Below are 20,998 nucleotides of genomic sequence, written 5' to 3'. Positions count from 1 at the left end.
TAAGCATGTGACTCAACTCAATCAGCTTCTGTAATTGATTGTTTTTTTCACCTAACAGATAGCTGAAATTATATTAAGGGTATACCTTAATGAATTAATTAAGGGTACGTTAACCTTGGTTATGTTTACTCTATATATAACATGCTGGAAGCTTTGTACAGTATGTCCTGTCTGTCTTGTATTTCTTTTTCTCCGCTGTCCATATCTCTCTGTCCCCCTCCCATTTCCATGCCCATACTTTTCTATCATGTTATACTTCTTTCCCTCTAATGTGTTTTGGTAATTTCATCTATCTCTCCATTTCATCCTCTCATCCTCTCTCAATCTATTTGTCTTCTGATAACCCCCATCCCTTCCCTCTCTCTTCCTATATCTGGACTATTTTACTTTTCTCGTCCACATTTTGTTCACGCTTCACTACACTTACCCTTCTTCAGTTTCTCCACTTCACCTTGCCCTCCCATAATGGATTCCCCTCATTGCCCTCCCTTTTCTCTCACTCCTTTTCTTTCACTCCATTTCTCTCTCTCTGCTGGCCTATCTAAATTCCCTGGAGCTCCCTGGAGCTCCTCATTCCTTGCCCTTTCCTCCTTTTATTATTGACATTTCATCCTCTTCTCACCTCTCCTGTCAACCTCACCATCACTGTTTATTTATTGTTTCTCCCCCTCTCTTCTGATCATCCTGTACTTGTCCCCCCATCTTCTGATCATCCTGTACCTGTCCCCCTCTCTTCTGATCATCCTGTACATGTCCCCCCATCTTCTGATCATCCTGTACTTGTCCCCCCTCTCTTCTGATCATCCTGGTACCATGGTCCCCCATCCTCTTCTGATCATCCTGTACATGTCCCCCCATCTTCCTGGATCATCCTGTACTTGTCCCCCTCTCTCTGATCATCCGCTGTACCTGTCCCCCCTCTCTTCTGATCATCCTGTACTTGTCCCCCCTCTCTTCTGATCATCCCTGCTACTTGTCCCCTCTCTCTTCTGATCATCCTGTACTTGTCCCCCTCTCTTCTGATCATCCTGTACCTGTCCCCCTCTCTTCTGATCATCCTGTACCTGTCCCCCTCTCTTCTGATCATCCTGTACATGTCCCCCTCTCTTCTGATCATCCTGTACTTGTCCCCCCTCTCTTCTGATCATCCTGTACCTGTCCCTCCTCTCTTCTGATCATCCTGTACCTGTCCCCCCTCTCTTCTACCTCTCTTTGATTGGCCCAATTATTTTTGCCCTTTGACCCACCTGGTCATTGATATCTTCCTGTGCCCCATTATCATTTTTCTCTCTCTCTCCCTTTCTTATCTTTCCTCTCTTTCTCTTCCTCTCACTCTTATCCTTCTATTTCTCTCTCTTTGTCTCACTCTATCTCTCTTTCTCTGTCGTTCTCCCTCTCCCTCCCTCCCTCTCTCTCTTATGCTCCTATTTCTCTCTCTGTGTCTCACTCTATCTCTCTTTCTCTGTCGTTCTCCCTCTCCCTCCCTCCCTCCCTCCCTCCCTCCCTCCCTCCCCTCCCTCCCTCCCTCCCTCCCTCCTCCCTCCCTCCCTCCCTCCCTCCCTCCCTCCCTCCTCCCTCCCTCCCTCCCTCTCTCTCTTATGCTCCTATTTCTCTCTCTGTGTCTCACTCTATCTCTCTTTCTCTGTCGTTCTCCCTCTCCCTCCCTCCTCTCTCTCTTATGCTCCTATTTCTCTCTCTGTGTCTCACTCTACCTCTCTTTTCTGTCGTTCTCCCTCTCCCTCCCTCCCTCTCTCTCTTATGCTCCTATTTCTCTCTCTGTGTCTCACTCTACCTCTCTTTTTCTGTCGTTCTCCCTCTCCCTCCCTCTCTCTCTCTCTTATGCTCCTATTTCTCTCTCTGTGTCTCACTCTATCTCTCTTTCTCTGTCGTTCTCCCTCTCCCTCCCTCCCTCTCTCTCTTATGCTCCTATTTCTCTCTCTGTGTCTCACTCTATCTCTCTTTCTCTGTCGTTCTCCCTCTCCCTCCCTCCCTCTCTCTCTTATGCTCCTATTTCTCTCTCTGTGTCTCACTCTACCTCTCTTTCTCTGTCGTTCTCCCTCTCCCTCCCTCCCTCTCTCTCTTATCCTTCTATTTCTCTCTCTGTGTCTCACTCTACCTCTCTTTCTCTGTCGTTCTCCCTCTCCCTCCCTCCCTCTCTCTCTTATGCTCCTATTTATGTTTTTTTCTCCTTCTGTTTCAATTTAAATGTTCAATTTAAGGTTCTTCATTGTGGGAAACATATGTTTACATTTCCAAAGCAACTGAAATAGATAATAAACAAAAGTGAAATAAACAATAAAAACAATAACAGTAAACATTACATCACAAAAGTTCAAAAAGAATGAAGACATTTCAAATGTCATATTATGTCTATATGCAGTGTTGTAACTATGTACAAATAGTTCAAGTACAAAGGGAAAATGAATAAGAAAATCTCTCTCTCAGCAACCAGACAGTACCTGGCCAGTACACCAAGCGCTGCTGTAAAGGTTTCTGCATCGACATCCTGAAGAAGATCGCCAAGCAGGTCAAGTTCACCTATGACCTCTACCTGGTCACCAACGGAAAGCACGGCAAGAAGATCAACGGCACCTGGAATGGAATGGTCGGGGAGGTGGGAGTTTGTCCGTTCTTTCTCACTGACTCTCTTTTGGCGTTCTGACTCTTATCTCCTTATTTCCAGATCTGGGTTCGATTAGTATTTGAAATGTGTTCAAATACTTTGACTGTTTGATTGATTGAGCCTGCCTGAAGTACTAGGAGGGCGGGGTTTGCACATGTGGGACTATTCTATTGCTTCTATCGCGCCAGACAAGCTCGATTGAGTGCAGCTCAAAGTAATTTGACAGAAGATGAATACTATTTGAACCCAGCAGGTCTGATTTGACTGCCTCTATATCCTAGCCTGCGTGGGGCTTTGATCCGCTCATTTCAAGTCTGGGAGAGAAGAGGAGAGGAGGCTCTTCATCAGACTCAGAGAGGGAGAGTTAGCAGTGGGAAGAGCCTCGGGGAAAGCCCCCTACTTTGCCGGCATTAATTCCCATATTAAATCACATAGCACGTGTTAGATACAGCACTGTACTGCATCCTCTATGAAAGGATGTCCAAGTTAAACGACCGCGGGTGGGACGAAGAAACGTGTAGCCTTGCCTCTTGCCTGACAACTGATCAATGTTGTGTTTGTATATCAGGGACAGAGATGCTGAGGAATGGATTCATCTGGCATTATAAAACCTTTGACTGGATTCTGGAGTAAAACGACAGGGAGACGTGTCAACGTAGGCACACCCGGCTCATGCAAATCCACAGCATGCCTCAGGCCTGTTCTCATCATCCAAGTACACGGCTAATGATTTCATTTAGATAGGAGAGCAGGAGGGAGCCAAAGATAAATGAGGGAGAGAAATGGCCACAAACTAATGAAAAACATCAGGAGGAGGAGAGAGCAGAGGGGAGGGAATATTTCATGCTCACTCTGCTCTGCTACCCTGTTAACACAGCCTGTTGTGGCCCACTTTTATACACTGCCCAAGGCCTCAGGTATTAACAGCTAAATATACCTGTAGAGACTCAGAGGAGGGACGGGAGTGAGTGAGTGGAGGGAGAAAGGAGTAAAATATAGGGGAGAGAGCAGGGGAGGGAAAGGTTCGTGGCAAGAACAGAGCTCTTTCCAGTTGTAGTAGTGATTCACTATACAGTGTAGTAACCTAGTTTCCTTCTTCATTATTTTTCACAGTCATGTTTCGTATCAGATCTAAAATGGCAGTGTATGTGAAGGGAAAAGGTGACCTCTCATTGATATACAGTAGTTTACAGTTGTAGTATAAAGTAGTAACCCAGTTTCCTTCTCCTTCGCCGTTTCTCTCGGTCCTGTTTTGTATCAGATCCAAAATGACCTCCCGTTGACCCTGTCTCTCTCATTGACTCAGGTGGAGCAGAAGAAGGCCCACATGGCCGTGGGGTCGCTCACCATCAACGCGGAGAGGTCCGAGGTCATTGACTTCTCCGTGCCCTTCATCGAGACGGGGATCAGTGTCCTGGTCTCCCGTAGCAACGGCACTGTCTCCCCCTCCGCCTTCCTTGGTGAGAATCAGAGTACCACTGGCACCTGGTGTTGATGGAGATGCTTCACATCCATATGTCATGACTTGACTTTAACATTATTCTGAAGACTGTTATTTATCTAATTAGCTAACTATGTTTAATTGTTACCCAATTAAATTATTCATGTAACAATTAACTCATTAGGGTCTGGGGCACCATGAGAGCGGTTCTTTAAAGAGTTACCATCTCCCAAATTAAACTCTAAAAAGGTATTTACCTATCACATCTATAAACAGTCAACTTATTAATCATAACCTCGTATCATATCATCATTTTGAACAGTCGTAAACAAACCGTGAAGCAAAAGGCTTTGTGCCATAAACAAAGTCAACTTCCCACAAGGTGGAAAAAGGGCTATAGAAATACAAATAATAGAACATAGAATACCCACCCCAAATCACACCCTGACCAAACCAAATAGAGACATAAAAAGAAAACCTGAACCTATAGGGGACGGTCTGGGTGGGCATCTATCCGCGGTGACGGCTCAGGTACGGGACTCAGACCCCGCTCCACCACTGGCTCACCCCACTGGCCGACCCCTCGTAGCGGGTCCCGGACTGGGGACCCACACACACACACAGACATGGTAAATCACCACACACACAGACACAGACACAGACATGGTAAATAAGCACACACACACAGACACAGACACACACATGATAAATATGCACACACACACAAACACAGACACACACATGATAAATAAGCACACACACACACACACAGACACAGACACAGGCATGATAAATAAGCACACACACACACAGACACAGACACAGACATGATAAATAAGCACACACACACACAGACACAGACACAGACATGATAAATAAGCACACACACACACAGAGACACACACACACACACACAGACATGATAAATAAGCACACACACAGACACACAGACACAGACACAGACATGATAAATAAGCACACACACACACACAGACACAGACACACACATGATAAATAAGCACACACACACACATGATAAATAAGCACACACACACAGACACAGACACAGACATGATAAATAAGCACACACACACACACACAGAGACACACACACACAGACATGATAAATAAGCACACACACACACACACACAGACACAGACACAGACATGATAAATAAACACACACACACACACAGACATGATAAATAAGCACACACACACACACAGACACAGACACAGACACAGACATGATAAATAAGCACACACACACACAGACACAGACACAGACATGATAAATAAGCACACACACACAGACAAAGACATGATAAATAAGCACACACACCGACACAGACACAGACATGATAAATAAGCACACACACACACACACACAGACACAGACATGATAAATAAGCACACACACACACACACAGACATGATAAATAAGCACACACACACAGACACAGACACAGACATCGTAAATAAGCACACACACACACACACACAGAGACACAGACACAGACACAGACATCGTAAATAAGCACACACACACACACACACACACACAGACACAGACATAATAAATAAGCACACACACACACACACAGACATGATAAATAAGCACACACACACACACACAGACACACATACACATACACAGACATGATAAATAAGCACACACACACACACAGACATGATAAATAAGCACACACACACACAGACACAGACATGATAAATAAGCACACACACACACACAGACACAGACACAGACATGGTAAATAAGCACAGACACAGACACAGACACAGACACAGACACAGACATGATAAATAAGCACACACACACACACACAGACACAGACACAGACATGATAAATAAGCACACACACAGACACAGACACAGACATGATAAATAAGCACACACACACACACAGACACAGACATGATAAATAAGCACACACACACACACACAGACACAGACATGATAAATAAGCACACACACACACACACACACACACACACACACACACACACAGACACAGACACAGACATGGTAAATAAGCACACACACACACACAGGCACAGACACAGACATGATAAATAAGCACACACACACAGACACAGACACAGACATGATAAATAAGCACACACACAGACACAGACACAGACATGATAAATAAGCACACACACAGACACAGACACAGACACAGACACAGACATGATAAATAAGCACACACACACACACATACACAGACACAGACATGATAAATAAGCACACACGCACCCAGACACAGACACAGACACAGACATGATAAATAAGCACACGCACACACAGACACTGACACAGACACAGACATGATAAATAAGCACACACACACACACATACACAGACACAGACATGATAAATAAGCACACACGCACCCAGACACAGACACAGACATGATAAATAAGCACACGCACACACAGACACTGACACATACATAGTAAATAAGCACACACACACACACAGAGACACACACACAGACACAGACATCGTAAATAAGCACACACACACACAGACACAGACACAGACTTGATAAATAAGCACACACACACACACACAGACACAGACATCGTAAATAAGCACATGCTCACACACACAGAAATACCACAACTGGCTTTACATCCCTTGGTCATTGATGAATTTGTTTAATTTTACCAGCCTTTGTCTCCCTCCCTCCCCCTCTCCCTTCCTTCCTTCCTTCCTTCCTTTCTCTCTCTCTCTCTCTCTCTCTCTCTCTCTCTCTCTCTCTCTCTCTCTCTCTCTTTTATATATCTCTTTCTTTATTTCTCTCTCTCTCTCTTTTTATATATTTCTTTCTTTATTTCTCTCTTTTTATATATCTCTTTCTTTATTTCTCTCTCTCTTTTTATATATCTCTTTCTTTCTCTCTTTTTATATATCTCTTTCTTTCTCTCTTTTTATATATCTCTTTCTTTATTTCTCTCCCTCCCTCTCTCCTTCTCTCTCTCCCTTTCTCTCTCCCTCTCTCCCTTTCTATCTTCTTCTCTCAGAGCCGTTCAGTGCGGACGTGTGGGTGATGATGTTTGTGATGCTGCTGCTCGTGTCAGCGATTGCTGTGTTTGTGTTTGAGTACTTCAGCCCGGTCGGCTACAACCGCTGCCTGGCAGACGGACGAGGTGAGAGAGAGGATACACACACACACACACTCGCACACAAACACAAACAAACACAGAGAAAGAGAGAGAGAGAGAGAACTTGTCAATTGAACACCTTTCTCTTACCCTCTATCACCAGCCAGGCAGCAGGCAGCCAAGGTTGGGAAATGAAACACATTGAAACATTTCCACTCAATATAAGGAGGACACCTCAGTCACTCCAGCCACACTCTTTAAATGAAACACATATAGGGTGTGTCCCAAATGGCACCCAATTCCCTATGTAATGCACTTCCAGGGCTCAAAGGTCAAAAGTAGTGCACTATATAGGGAATTGGGTGCCATTTGGAACATATCCATCTAGTCATCAGGACACAGCCATCTAGTCATCAGGACGAACAATACAATAATAGCTGTTCTTAGATGGAGCTGTAGATTAAAATGAAAACCTATCTAACATCATCATCATTGCACAATAACAGAATGCCTTGGGCATCATTAAGCACTAGCAACAAGTCTCCCTGTACCTAAAGACATCATGTTGTTTCCCAATACACCGACTGGAGTTTGATCCTGGGTCTCCTGTACGACACAAGATTGTGTTAACCCGCCAAGCTAAAGGCTAGGCATTGGCTTGGGGAGCTAACACAGGTCTTCAGGTCATGTCATTGTGTTGAAAACGAACACAGAAAAACAAAAGTTGTGACAGAATGTTTATGACACTACCCACAGAATTGAATCATGTTCCCAACACCCCCAAAACACAAAATCAACAGTTCCGTTTCCACGGCAGCAGCAGGATTCTATTTTACACGGCGCTTCTCTTCTTCACACCCTCTCTGGCTCCATATACAATGCAGAGGAATACATTAACATTCCACCACTCCAGCCCACTCAAGATAACATCATAGGAGTTCTGTATCCACCCTGCTTTTTGGGTTGTTGCTTTATATTGGTGACAAGGGGATAAGTGTGTAGTGATGAGCCAGGCAGGGCAGGGTAATGGTGGGTTATCTACACTGTCTGTTGCTGCTGTATAATGCACTACAATTCACTGTAACCACTGTAGAAAGCAGAGAGGGAGAGAGCGATAGGAAGAGAGAGAGAGGGAGAGAGAGAGAGAGGTTGGTTCCTCTGCTGTTTACGCACCCACGGTATCGTTGAGTTAATGACTTCCAATACAGGTTATGTAAGCCGTGTTAAGCGCACATGCACACACAAACACACGCACACGCACACACCGTGTTGTATTGTATTGCTTGTTGCTGCAGCTGTAGCATAATTGTAGCCTTTTGGACACCCATCCACCCCCACCTTCACCCTCCTTCACCCTCCTTCTCTCGCTCTCTCTTGCACTCTCTCTTTGTCCCTCTCTATCTCTACCCTTCTCTCGCTCCCACCTCCACACTCTCTCTCTCCCTCTACTCTCTCCCTCTCTCTCTCCCTCCCTCTCTCTCTCTCTCTCCATCCTTCGCTCTCTCTCTCTCTCTCCCTCTCTCTCTCTCTCTCTCTCTCTCTCTCCCCTCTCTCTCTCTCTCTCTCTCTCTCTCTCTCTCTCTCTCTCTCTCTCTCTCTCCCTCTGTCCCTCTCTGTCCCCCCCCCCCCCCCCCCTCTCTCTCTCTCTCTCTCTCTCTCTCTCTCTCTCTCTCTCTCCCTCTCTCTCTCTGTCCCTCTCTGTCCCTCTCTGTCTCTCTCTCTCCCTCTCTCTCCCTCTCTCTCCCTCTCTGTCCCTCTCTCCAAGCACCGTATGGATGTGGATGCAGACAGCCAGGGCGTCAGTTCTGATTCTGCTACAGTGGAGTCTGGTATAGCAGGAGCCAACTGGCTTTACGTCCCAATACTTCCCAACAGGATTTCTCTCCTCTCCTTTTGTTCATGATCATTGGCAGGCCTACAACATAACCTACCTCAGATCAATGGCCCTATAACAAAAAGCCAACATCAGGACTATTAAATTAAGTGCTTTTTTAATTGGGAGCATAGCCACCAAACCAATCAACTCCCTTCTCCCTCTTTCTCTCCCTCTCTATTGACATCTTCTCCACATCCCTCTTTTCTTCCCCCAGAGCCCGGTGGCCCCTCCTTCACCATCGGGAAGGCCATCTGGCTGCTGTGGGGCCTGGTTTTCAACAACTCTGTTCCCGTCCAGAACCCTAAAGGCACCACCAGTAAGATCATGGTGTCGGTGTGGGCCTTCTTCGCTGTCATCTTCCTGGCCTCCTACACTGCCAACCTGGCTGCCTTCATGATCCAGGAGGAGTATGTGGATCAGGTGTCGGGCCTCAGTGACAATAAGGTGTGTGTGTGTGTGTGTGTGTGTGTGTGTGTGTGTGTGTGTGTGTGTGTGTGTGTGTGTGTGTGTGTGTGTGCGCGCGCGTGTGTGTGTGTGTGTGTTTTTGTTGTTGTTTTTTCTCACCTGCCTGTATGTGCCCAGCGTTGCATATGTTTTCCAAGCAGATTCATTTCCGGTCAGTCCAGAAGCATAATGTATTAGGAGCATTTGATGGAACCCGATGCCTTGTCCAGCTCACCACACCAACCCCTGCTATTTTCTCTCTTCTCTTCCCGGAACCCCCCCCCTCTCCACAGTTCCAAAAACCCAACGCCTTCTCCCCGCCATTCCGTTTCGGAACGGTGCCCAACGGAAGCACGGAACGGAACATCCGCAACAATTACCCGGAGATGCACCAGTATATGACCAGCTTCCACCAGAAGAACGTGAACGAGGCCCTGGCAAGCCTCAAGGGAGGGTGAGAGAAGGAGAGGGAGGGAAAGAGGGAGGGAGAAGAGGGGAGGATGGGTGGAGGGTTAGGGAGAGGAGAGAGAGAGAGGGATGGAGGGGAGGGGAGGGGGAACGGGTGAGAGAGAGGAGAGAGGGATGGATGGAGGGGAGGGGAGGGGAGGGAGGGAGGGCCAGGGAGAGGGAGGGATTGATGGAGAACGGGTGAGAGAGAGGAGAGAGGGATGGATGGAGGGGAGGGAGGGAGGGAGTGAGGGTGGGTGGAAAGCTAGCAGAGCTGCTGCTGTTGCTTGCTGCTGCCTGCCACTGCTCCTTAGCTCAGAATAGCAGCAAGCAACAGCCTGGTGGTGGTTGGTGGAGGCTGAGAGCTGATCTGATGTGATGGTCTCCTCCCTTCTTCCTTTCCAAGAATTAAGAATGCAGAGTGCGGATTAGAACACTAGAGCTTCATATAGCCATCTGTGGGTTTCTCTTCTTTTGGCTTGGTTGGGAGGGAGCTAGTTGAACTGCTAGCTAGCTATTGGTATTGTAAAATGGTTTGTCTGCAGGGGTGTGTATCACTAACATGCTGTAGCCATGGGGAGTTGATGAGTTGTGGGTTTGTCACCTAAATCTGTCATAGGTCACTTAGTATAAACGTAACATGTAAAGTGTTGGTCCCATGTTTCATGAGCTGAAATAAAAGATCCCAGAGATATTCCGTACGCACAAAAAGCTTATTTCTCTCAAATTTTGTGCACAAATTTGTTTACATCCCTACTAGTGAGCATTTCTCCTTTGCCAAGATAATCCATCCACCTGACAGATGTGGCATATCAAGAAGCTGATGAAACAGCATGATCATTACACAGGTGCATCTTGTGCTGGGCACAATAAAAAGCCACTCTAAAATCTGCAGTTTTGTCACACAACACAATTGCACAGATGTTTCAAGTTTCGAGGGAGTGTGCAATTGGCATGCCGACTGCAGGAATGTCCACCAGAGCGGTTGCCAGATAATTAAATGTTCATTTCTCTACCATAAGCCGCTTCCAACGACGTTTTCGAGAATTTGGCAGTACATCCAACTGGCCTCACAATGGCAGACCCTGTGTATGACGCTATGTGGGCGAGCAGTTTGCTGATGTCCACGTTGTGAACAGAGTGCCCCATGGTTGCGGTGGGAACATGGTATGGACAATGAACACAGTTGCATTTTATCAATGGCAATTTGAATGCACAGAAATATCGTGACGAGATCCTGAGGCCCATTTTTTTATTTTTTATATCTGTGACCAACAGATGCATATCTGTATTCCCAGTCATGTGAAATCCATAGATGAGGGACTAATTCATTTATTTTAATTTACTGATTTCCTCATATGAACTGTAACTTGTTGCATGTTGCGTTTATATTTTTGTTCAGTATATCTCTCATTACTAGGCCCTGCAGTTTTTTCCAGACCATGCGACCTCACCAGGAAAACTCCAGGCCCATGTACAGGCTATAACCAGGGCCTGGAGTTTTACTGGTTCAGTCTTACGATCAGGAAAAAACTCCTAACCCTGAAAATAACCAATATCTACAATTACTAACACTTTGCCTGACCAGTACTGACCACTAACTATCCTCCACTATCTCCCTCCCTACTCCTGCTCAGTAAATTGGATGCCTTCATCTACGATGCTGCTGTGTTGAACTACATGGCCGGGAGGGACGAGGGCTGTAAACTGGTGACCATCGGCAGCGGGAAGGTGTTCGCCACCACCGGTTACGGCATCGCCATCCAGAAGGACTCTGGCTGGAAGAGAGCGGTGGACCTGGCCATCCTCATGCTGTTCGGCGATGGTAAAGCTTCAGCTGACATGCGATCGTAGTCCGACAGTAGAGTAGCATATTGAATAGTCATTTATTAGTCCATCTGCAGAGACAGAAATTCTTCATCTGTTCCATCCTCCCCTCCCACTTCCCAAGACAAGACACAAACACACAACACACACATTTTGGGTAGGAGCACAGCTTCAGCCGACCACAAAGCAGCACCCCTGCAGCTACACATTTAGCAGCAAGTGCCTAGCTCAAGTGCACAACGGCAGGAGATGGTACATGGGATCTGAAGCCAGCTTCCTTCTGGTTTGTAGTTCATCTCCCACTTGCATTGTCGAATCCCAGGATTGGAACACAGGATGCTGGATACCACAGTCTTAATTACACTGCTGAGTTCCATTGGCCTAGACATATTATATATAGTACTCCTCAACGTGTTCTATCTAGGGTCTATGCTCCATGGTATGTATAGTAGAAACACTGAGTGGTCTTGACAAGATACCTGGATGATCACCTCACCGCCTTCAGAGAAACGTTCCATACACTGAGTGTACAAAACATTAGGAACACCTGCTCTTTCCATGACAGACTGATCCGGTGAATCCAGGTGAAAGCTAAGATCTCTTCTTGATGTCACTTGTTAAATCCACTTCAGGCAGTGTAGATGAAGGGACAGGTTAAAGAAGGATTTTTAAGCCTTAAGACAATTGAGACATACAGTGGGGCAAGAAAGTATTTAGTCAGCCACCAATTGTGCAAGTTCTCCCACTTAAAAAGATGAGAGAGGCCTGTAATTTTCATCATAGGTACACTTCAACTATGACAGACAAAATGAAAATCACATTGTAGGATTTTTAATGAATTTATTAGCAAATTATGGTGGAAAATAAGTATTTGGTCACCTACAAACAAGCAAGATTTCTGGCTCTCACAGACCTGTAACTTCTTCTTTAAGAGGCTCCTCTGTCCTCCACTTGTTACCTGTATTAATGGCATATGTTTGAACTTGTTATCAGTATAAAAGACACCTGTCCACAGCCTCAAACAGTCACACTCCAAACTCCACTATGGCCAAGACCAAAGAGCTGTCAAAGGACACCAGAAACAAAATTGTAGACCTGCACCAGGCTGGGGAAGACTGAATCTGCAATAGGTAAGCAGCTTGGTTTGAAGAAATCAACTGTGGGAGCAATTATTAGGAAATGGAAGACATACAAGACCACAGATAATCTCCCTCGATCTGGGGCTCCACGCAAGATCTCACTCCATGGGGTCAAAATGATCACAAGAACGGTGAGCAAAAATACCAGAACCACACGGGGGGACCTAGTGAATGACCTGCAGAGAGCTGGGACCAAAGTAACAAAGCCTACCATCAGTAACACACTACGCCGCCAGGGACTCAAATCCTGCGGTGCCAGACGTGTCCCCCTGCTTAAGCCCGTACACTTCCAGGCCCATCTGAAGTTTGCTAGAGAGCATTTGGATGATCCAGAAGAAGATTGGGAGAATGTCATATGGTCAGATGAAACGTAAAAACTCAACTCGTCGTGTTTGGAGGACAAAGAATGCTGAGTTGCATCCAAAGAACACCATACCTACTGTGAAGCATGGGAGTGGAAACATCATGCTTTTGGGCTGTTTTTCTGCAAAGGGGCCAGGACGACTGATCCGTGTAAAGGAAAGAATGAATGGGGCCATGTATCGTGAGATTTTGAGTGAAAACCTCCTTCCATCAGCAAGGGCATTGAAGATGAAACGTGGCTGGGTCTTTCAGCATGACAATGATCCCAAACACACCGCCCGGGCAACGAAGGAGTGGCTTCGTAAGAAGCATTTCAAGGTCCGGAGTGGCCCAGCCAGTCTCCAGATCTCAACCCCATAGAACATATTTGGAGGGAGTTGAAAGTCCATGTTGCCCAGCCCCAAAACATTATTGCTCTAGAGGAGATCTTGCATGGAGGAATGGGCCAAAATACCAGTAACAGTGTGTGAAAACCATGTGAAGACTTACAGAAAACGTTTGACCTCTGTCATTGCCAACAAAGGGTATATAACAAAGTATTGCGATAAACTTTTGTTATTGACCAAATACTTATTTTCCCACCATAATTTGCAAATAAATTCATTTAAAATCCTACAATGTGATTTTCTGGATTTTTTTTCTCATTTTGTCTGTCATAGTTGAAGTGTACCTATGATGAAAATTACAGGCCTCTCATATTTTTAAGTGGGAGAACTTGCACAATTGGTGGCTGACTAACTGACTTTTGCCCCACTGTATATTGTGTATGTGTGCCATTCAGAGGATGAATGGGCAAGACACCGGTTTGAGTGTGTCAAGAACTGCAACGCTGCTGGGTTTTTCATGCTCAACAGTTTACTGTGTGTATCAAGAATGGTCCACCACCCAAATGACATTCAGCCAACTTGACACAAGTGTGGGAAGCATTGGAGTCAACATGGCCCAGCATCCCTGTGGACGAATTGAGGCTGCTCTGAGCGTAAAAGGGACTCAATATTAGTAAGGTGTTCTTAATGTTTAGTACACTCAGTATTTAAACATGGACATGGTCAGAACACACACACACGCACACACACGCACACGCACACGCACACGCACACGCACACACACACACACACACACACACACACACACACACACACACACACACACACACACACACACACACACACACACACACACACACACACACACACACACAACAATGGCTCAAATGCACTTGGCATTTTCTATCATAATATGTCCCAGTTTTTATAATGTATGGGAGGTCATTACAGTGTGAGAGGGATATGGTGCGGATTGTTTCAGACAGTTGAAAGACTCTTGATACAAGAGGCTAGGGATTTGGATTCACCACTGAAAGTGAGCTTCACACACAGTAGCATGCATCTCTACAGTATGTACCAGACCTTACGATCAGGAATACAACTTTCCCGAAGCGGATCCTGTGTTTTGCCCACCACCCGGGACAATGGATCAGATCCCAGCCGGCGATCCAATACAACGACGCCATAAAAGGGGCAGACGAAGCGGTCTACTGGTCAGGCTCCAGAGACAGGCACATCGCGCACCACTCCCTAGCATGCTACTCGCCAATGTCCAGTCTCTTGACAACAAGGTTGATGAAATCCGAGCAAGGGTAGCATTCCAGAGAGACATCAGAGACTGTAACGTTCTTAGCTTCACGGAAACATGGCTCACTCGAGACATGCTATCGGAGTCGGTACAGCCAGCTGGTTTCTTCACGCATCGCGCAGACAGAAACAAACATCTTTCTGGTAAGAAGAGGGGCGGGGGAGTATGCCTTATGATTAGCGCGACGTGGTGTGATCATAACAACATACAGGAACTCAAGTCCTTCTGCTCACCTCACTTAGAATTCCTCACAATCAAATGTCGACCGCATTATCTACCAAGAGAATTCTCTTCGATTATAATCACAGCCGCATATACTCCCCCTCAAGCAGACACTTCGATGGCCCTGAACTTTATTTGACTCTATGTAAACTGGAAACCACATATCCTGAGGCTGCATTCATTGTTGCTGGGGATTTTAACAAGGCTAATCTGAAAACAAGACTCCCTAAATTCTATCAGCATATCGATTGTGCTACCAGGGCTGGTAAAACCCTGGATCATTGTTATTCTAACTTCCGCGACGCATATAAGGCACTCCCCCACCCTCATTTCGGAAAAGCTGACCACGACTCCATTTTGTTGCTTCCAGCCTATAGACAGAAACTAAAACAGGAAGCTCCCGCTCTCAGGTCTGTTCAACGCTGGTCCGACCAATCTGATTCCACGCTTCAAGATTGCTTCGAACACGTGGATTGGGTTATGTTCCGCATTGCGTCAACCAACAACATTGACGAATACGCTGATTCGGTGAGCGAGTTCATTAGCAAGTGCATTGGCGATGTCGTACCCACAGCAACTATTAAAACATTCCCAAACCAGAAACCGTGGATTGATGGCAGCATTCGGGTGAAACTGAAAGCACAAGATGACCGGACACATGACCGAATACAAACAGTGTAGCTATTCCCTCCGCAAGGCAATCAAACAAGCTAAGCGTCAGTATAGAGACAAAGTAGAGTCGCAATTCAACGGCTCAGACACAAAAAGATAACCAGCCCCGTCGCGGACCAGGATGTCTTGCTCCCAGACAGACTAAACAACTTCTTTGATCGCTTTGAGGACAATACAGTGCCACTGACACGGCACGCTACCAAAACCTGCGGACTCTCCTTCACTGCAGCCGACGTGAGTAAAACATTTAAACGTGTTAACCCTCGCAAGGCTGCAGTCCCAGACGGCATGCCCAGCCGCGTCCTCAGAGCATGTGCAGACCAGCTGGCTGGTGTGTTTACGGACATATTCAATCAATCCTTATCCCAGTCTGCTGTCCCCACATGCTTCAAGAGGGCCACCATTGTTCCTGTTCCCAAGAAAGCTAAGGTAACTGAGCTAATCGACTACCACCCCATAGCACTCACTTCCGTCATGATGAAGTGCTTTGAGAGACTAGTCAAGGACCATATCACCTCCACCCTACCTGACACCCTAGACCCACTCCAATTTGCTTACCACCCCAATAGGTCCACAGACGACGCAATTGCAACCACACTGCACACGGCCCTAACCCATCTGGACAATAGGAATACCTATGTGAGAATGCTGTTCATCAACTACAGCTCAGCATTTAACACCATAGTACCCTCCAAACTCGTCATCAAGCTCGAAACCCTAGGTCTCGACCCCGCCCTGTGCAACTGGGTACTGGACTTCCTGACGGGCCGCCCCCAGGTGGTGAGGGTAGGTAACAACATCTCCACCCCGCTGATCGTCACAACACTGGGGCCCCACAAGGGTGCGTTCTGAGCCCTCTCCTGTACTCCCTGTTCACCCACGACTGTGTGGCCATGCACGCCTCCAACTCAATCATCATTTAAATAATTTTGTCTGCAATCATTTGCAGACGACACTACAGTGGTAGGCTTCATTACCAACAACAACGAGACGGCCTACAGGGAGGAGGTGATGGCCCTCAGAGTGTGGTGTCAGGAAAATAACCTCACACTCAATGTCAACAAAACAAAGGAGATGATCGTGGACTTCAGGAAACAGCAGAGGGAGCACCGCCCTATCCAAATCGACGGGACAGTAGTGGAGAGGGTAGAGAGTTTTAAGTTCCTCGGCGTACACATCACGGACAAACTGAATTGGTCCACCCACACAGACAGCGTGGTGAAGAAGGCGCAGTAGCGCCTCTTCAGCCTCAGGAGGCTGATGAAATTCGGCTTGTCACCAAAAGCACTCACAAGCTTTTACAGATGCACAATCGAGAGCATCCTGTCGGGCTGTATCACCGCCTGGTATGGCAACTGCTCCTCCCACAACCGTAAGGCTCTCCAGAGGGTAGTGAGGTCTGCACAACGCATCACCGGGGGCTAACTACCTGCCCTCCATGACACCTACACCACCCGATGTCACAGGAAGGCCATAAAGATCATCAAGGACATCAACCACCCGAGCCACTGCCTGTTCACCCCAGATAGCATCAAGGGTGGGCATGCTTACGTCTGGTGGGGTGGAGGTCTGTTGGGGGTGGAGGTCTGGTGGGGTGGAGGCCTGGTGGGGGTGGAGGTCTGGTGGGGTGGAGGTCTGGTGGGGGTGAAGGTATTGTGGGGGTGGAGGTCTGGTGGGGTGGGGTGGGGTGGAGGTCTGGTGGGGAGGAGGTCTGGTGGGGGTGGAGGTCTGGTGGGGTGGAAGTCTGGTGGGGGTGGAGGTCTGGTGGGTGGAGGTCTCATCAACATAAGAGTGATCAAATTAAGATCCTACATCTGTACATGGAACACATGCAGAAGTGAATAGCTTTTATTAAGTAGGACACTTGTAGGACTTCTCCATTGATTCTATTCTACAGGACCAACGAAAACAAGAACAGCTCAAGTCTTGTGCAAATATATTTCAACCAGGTCATGTGTAGGGGTAGGTGGAGGAGTATTGAGGTCAACCCAAAGAATGCATGTCCTACATCTAAGGAGCTCAAAGTCATCTTGACACAACCTGCTGAGCTTTCTTCGCGTCCTTCACTGTGGCCTACTTTATCAGGAAGTCTTAACAACCAGGCAGGCAAAATCTGCTACTGTCCAGGCAGCGAGTGAGTTAGCACACTGTTAGTTACACAAGCACTAGGGGAGTGGGAAATCCCCTTTGGTGAGATACAGACTGGTGGCTCACATCAAACAAATCTCACCGGACATGTCCTCCCCAATCTCCCTCCTCTCCCCCTCAGCACCAATTCCAGGGCACGGAGGGGGGGCTATGGGGACATATTTTAGCGTGGGACCGGCGATCACATGACTGTGTGTGTACTTCCTCCCGAACCCCAAGGACTAGCAGAAGTCCCATGAGGCTGTTGATTCCCACATCAAGACCAGATAACGAGCGACTTGCATAATCAATGATTAATGAAGATTATCTGTGACGAGGGATGTGTTGGGGGGACATAACACAACATGACATGTGTTGCACACACCCAGGAACCTTGTGAGAATGCTGCATGTGAGAATGCTGTTCATTGACTTCTGTAACTGTACAAGCCTTGGACAACTACAAATACCTAGGTGTCTGGCTAGACTGTAAACTCTCCTTCCAGACTCATATCAAACATCTCCAATCCAAAATTACACCTAGAATCGGCTCCCTATTTTGCAACAAAGCCTCCTTCACTCACGCTGCCAAACATACCCTCGTAAAACTGACTATCCTACCGATACTCGTCTTCAGCGATGTCATTTACAAAATAGCCTCCAACACTCTTCTCAGCAAACTGGATGCAGTCTATCACAGTCCATCCGTTTTGTCACCAAAGCCCCATATACCACACACCCCTGCGACCTGTATTCTCTCGTCGGCTGGCCCTCGCTACATATTCGTCGCCAGATCCACTGGCTCCAGGTCATCTATTCATCTTTTCTAGGTAAAGCTCCGCCAGCTCACTGGTCACCATAACAACACCCACCCTTAGCACACGCTCCAGCAGGTATATTTCACTGGTCATCCCCAAAGCCAACTCCTCCTTTTTGCCGCCTTTCCTTCCAGTTCTCTGCTGCCAATGACTGGAACGAAATGCAAAAATCCCTGAATTTGGAGACTTATATCTCTCTCACTAACTTTAAGCACCAGCTATCTGAGTAGCTTACCGATCGCTGCAGCTGTACACAGCCCGTCTGTAAATAGCCCATCCAACTACCTACCTCATCCCCATATTGTTTTCATTAACTTTTTTGCTCTTTTGCACACCAGTATTTCTACTTGCACATCATCATCTGCACATCTATCACTCCAGTGTTAATTTGCTTAATTATAATTACTTTGCTACTATGGCCTATTTATTGCCTTACCTCCTCACGCCATTTGCACACACTGTATATAGACTTCCTCTGTTGTGGTATTGACTGTATGTTTGTTTATCCCATGTGTAACTGTGTTGTTGTTGTTTGTGTCGCACTGCTTTACTTCATCTTGGCCAGGTCGCAGTTGTAAATGAGAACTTGTTCTTAACTGGCCTACCTGGTTAAATAAATGTCTCCTGGTATGGCAACTGACCGTAAGGCGCTACAGATGGTAGTACGTACAGCCCAGTACATCCCTGGGGCCAAGCTTCCTGACATTCAGGACCTATATACTAACCAGTGTCAGAGGAAGGCCCAAAAAATTGTCAAAGACTCCAGTCACAAGACTGCTGAACAACTAATCAAATGGCCACCTGGACTATTTGACCCCCTCCCCCCTCCCCCTTTGACCCCCCCTTATTTTTACACTGCTGCTACTCGCTGTTTATTATCTATACATAGTCACTTTACAAATGACCTGGACTAACCTTTACCCCCGCACATTGACTCGTTATTGTTATGTACATTTATTTTGCAACTTTTTTAAAGATTTTTTTAAAACTTTTGATTATTTAGTAAATATTTTACAACTCAATTTGTTTAAACTGCATTGTTGGTTAAGGGCTTGTAAGTCTACACCTGTTTTATTCTGTGCATGTGACAAATACAATTTTATTTGCACTGACTGTGCTCACACACACAGCTGTAATGGCCACACACACACACACACACACACACACACACGCACGCAAACACACAGCCACAATAACAATCAAAGACATCAGAAGCAACTTAGTCAGTGTCTCACAATATTAATTACAGTCCTCTGCGCTTTATCCTTCTCCACTGTATCCCTCTCTACTGTATCCCTCTCCACTGTATCCCTCTCTACTGTATCCCTCTCTACTGTATCCCTCTTTACTGTATCCCTCTCTACTGTATCCCTCTCTACTGTATCCCTCTCTACTGTATCCCTCTTTACTGTATCCCTCTCTACTGTATCCCTCTCTACTGTATCCCTCTCTACTGTATTCCTCTCTACTGTATCCCTCTCTACTGTATCCCTCTTTACTGTATCCCTCTTTACAGTATCCCTCTCTACTGTATCCCTCTTTACTGTATCCCTCTTTACTGTATCCCTCTCTACTGTATCCCTCTCTACTGTATCCCTCTTTACTGTATCCCTCTCTACTGTATCCCTCTCTACTGTATCCCTCTTTACTGTATCCCTCTTTACTGTATCCCTCTCTACTGTATCCCTCTTTACTGTATCCCTCTCTACTGTATCCCTCTCTACTGTATCCCTCTTTACTGTATCCCTCTCTACTGTATCCCTCTCTACTGTATCCCTCTCTACTGTATCCCTCTTTATTGTATCCCTCTCTACTGTATCCCTCTCTACTGTATCCCTCTCTACTGTATCCCTCTTTACTGTATCCCTCTTTACTGTATCCCTCTTTACTGTATCCCTCTTCACTGTATCCCTCTTTACTGTATCGCTCCATGCTTTATCCCCCTCTAATGTATCCCTATTCAATCCATCCCTCTCTACTGTATCCCTCTTTACTGTATCCCTCTTTACTGTATCCCTCTCTACTGTATCCCTCTTTACTGTATCCCCCTCTACTGTATCCCCCTCTAATGTATCCCTCTCTAATGTATCCCTCTCTACTGTATCCCTCTTCACTGTATCCCTCTCTACTGTATCCCTCTTTACTGTATCCCTCTCTACAGTATCCCCCTCTAATGTATCCCTATTCAATCCATTCCTCTCTACTGTATCCCTCTTTACTGTATCCCTCTCTACTG

General features: G+C 46.4%; 1 protein-coding gene across 1 annotated transcript in view; it reads left to right on the top strand.

The window, feature by feature from the left end:
* The window catches only part of LOC109865308 (glutamate receptor ionotropic, NMDA 2B-like), a 52,863-nt gene that overhangs the window by 20,830 nt on the left and 11,035 nt on the right, over positions 1-20,998 (top strand). Inside the window, exons 2-7 of the mRNA XM_031799127.1 lie at positions 2,446-2,614; positions 3,930-4,083; positions 7,113-7,238; positions 9,284-9,513; positions 9,807-9,967; positions 11,598-11,785. Of these exons, the coding sequence (XP_031654987.1) occupies positions 2,446-2,614; positions 3,930-4,083; positions 7,113-7,238; positions 9,284-9,513; positions 9,807-9,967; positions 11,598-11,785 (1,028 nt within the window). The remainder of the gene's footprint in view (positions 1-2,445; positions 2,615-3,929; positions 4,084-7,112; positions 7,239-9,283; positions 9,514-9,806; positions 9,968-11,597; positions 11,786-20,998) is intronic.

This window comes from Oncorhynchus kisutch, linkage group LG20 (assembly GCF_002021735.2).
Source record: "Oncorhynchus kisutch isolate 150728-3 linkage group LG20, Okis_V2, whole genome shotgun sequence".
Classification (NCBI taxonomy): Eukaryota; Metazoa; Chordata; class Actinopteri; order Salmoniformes; family Salmonidae; genus Oncorhynchus; species Oncorhynchus kisutch.
This window is presented reverse-complemented; position numbering and strand designations above follow the sequence as displayed.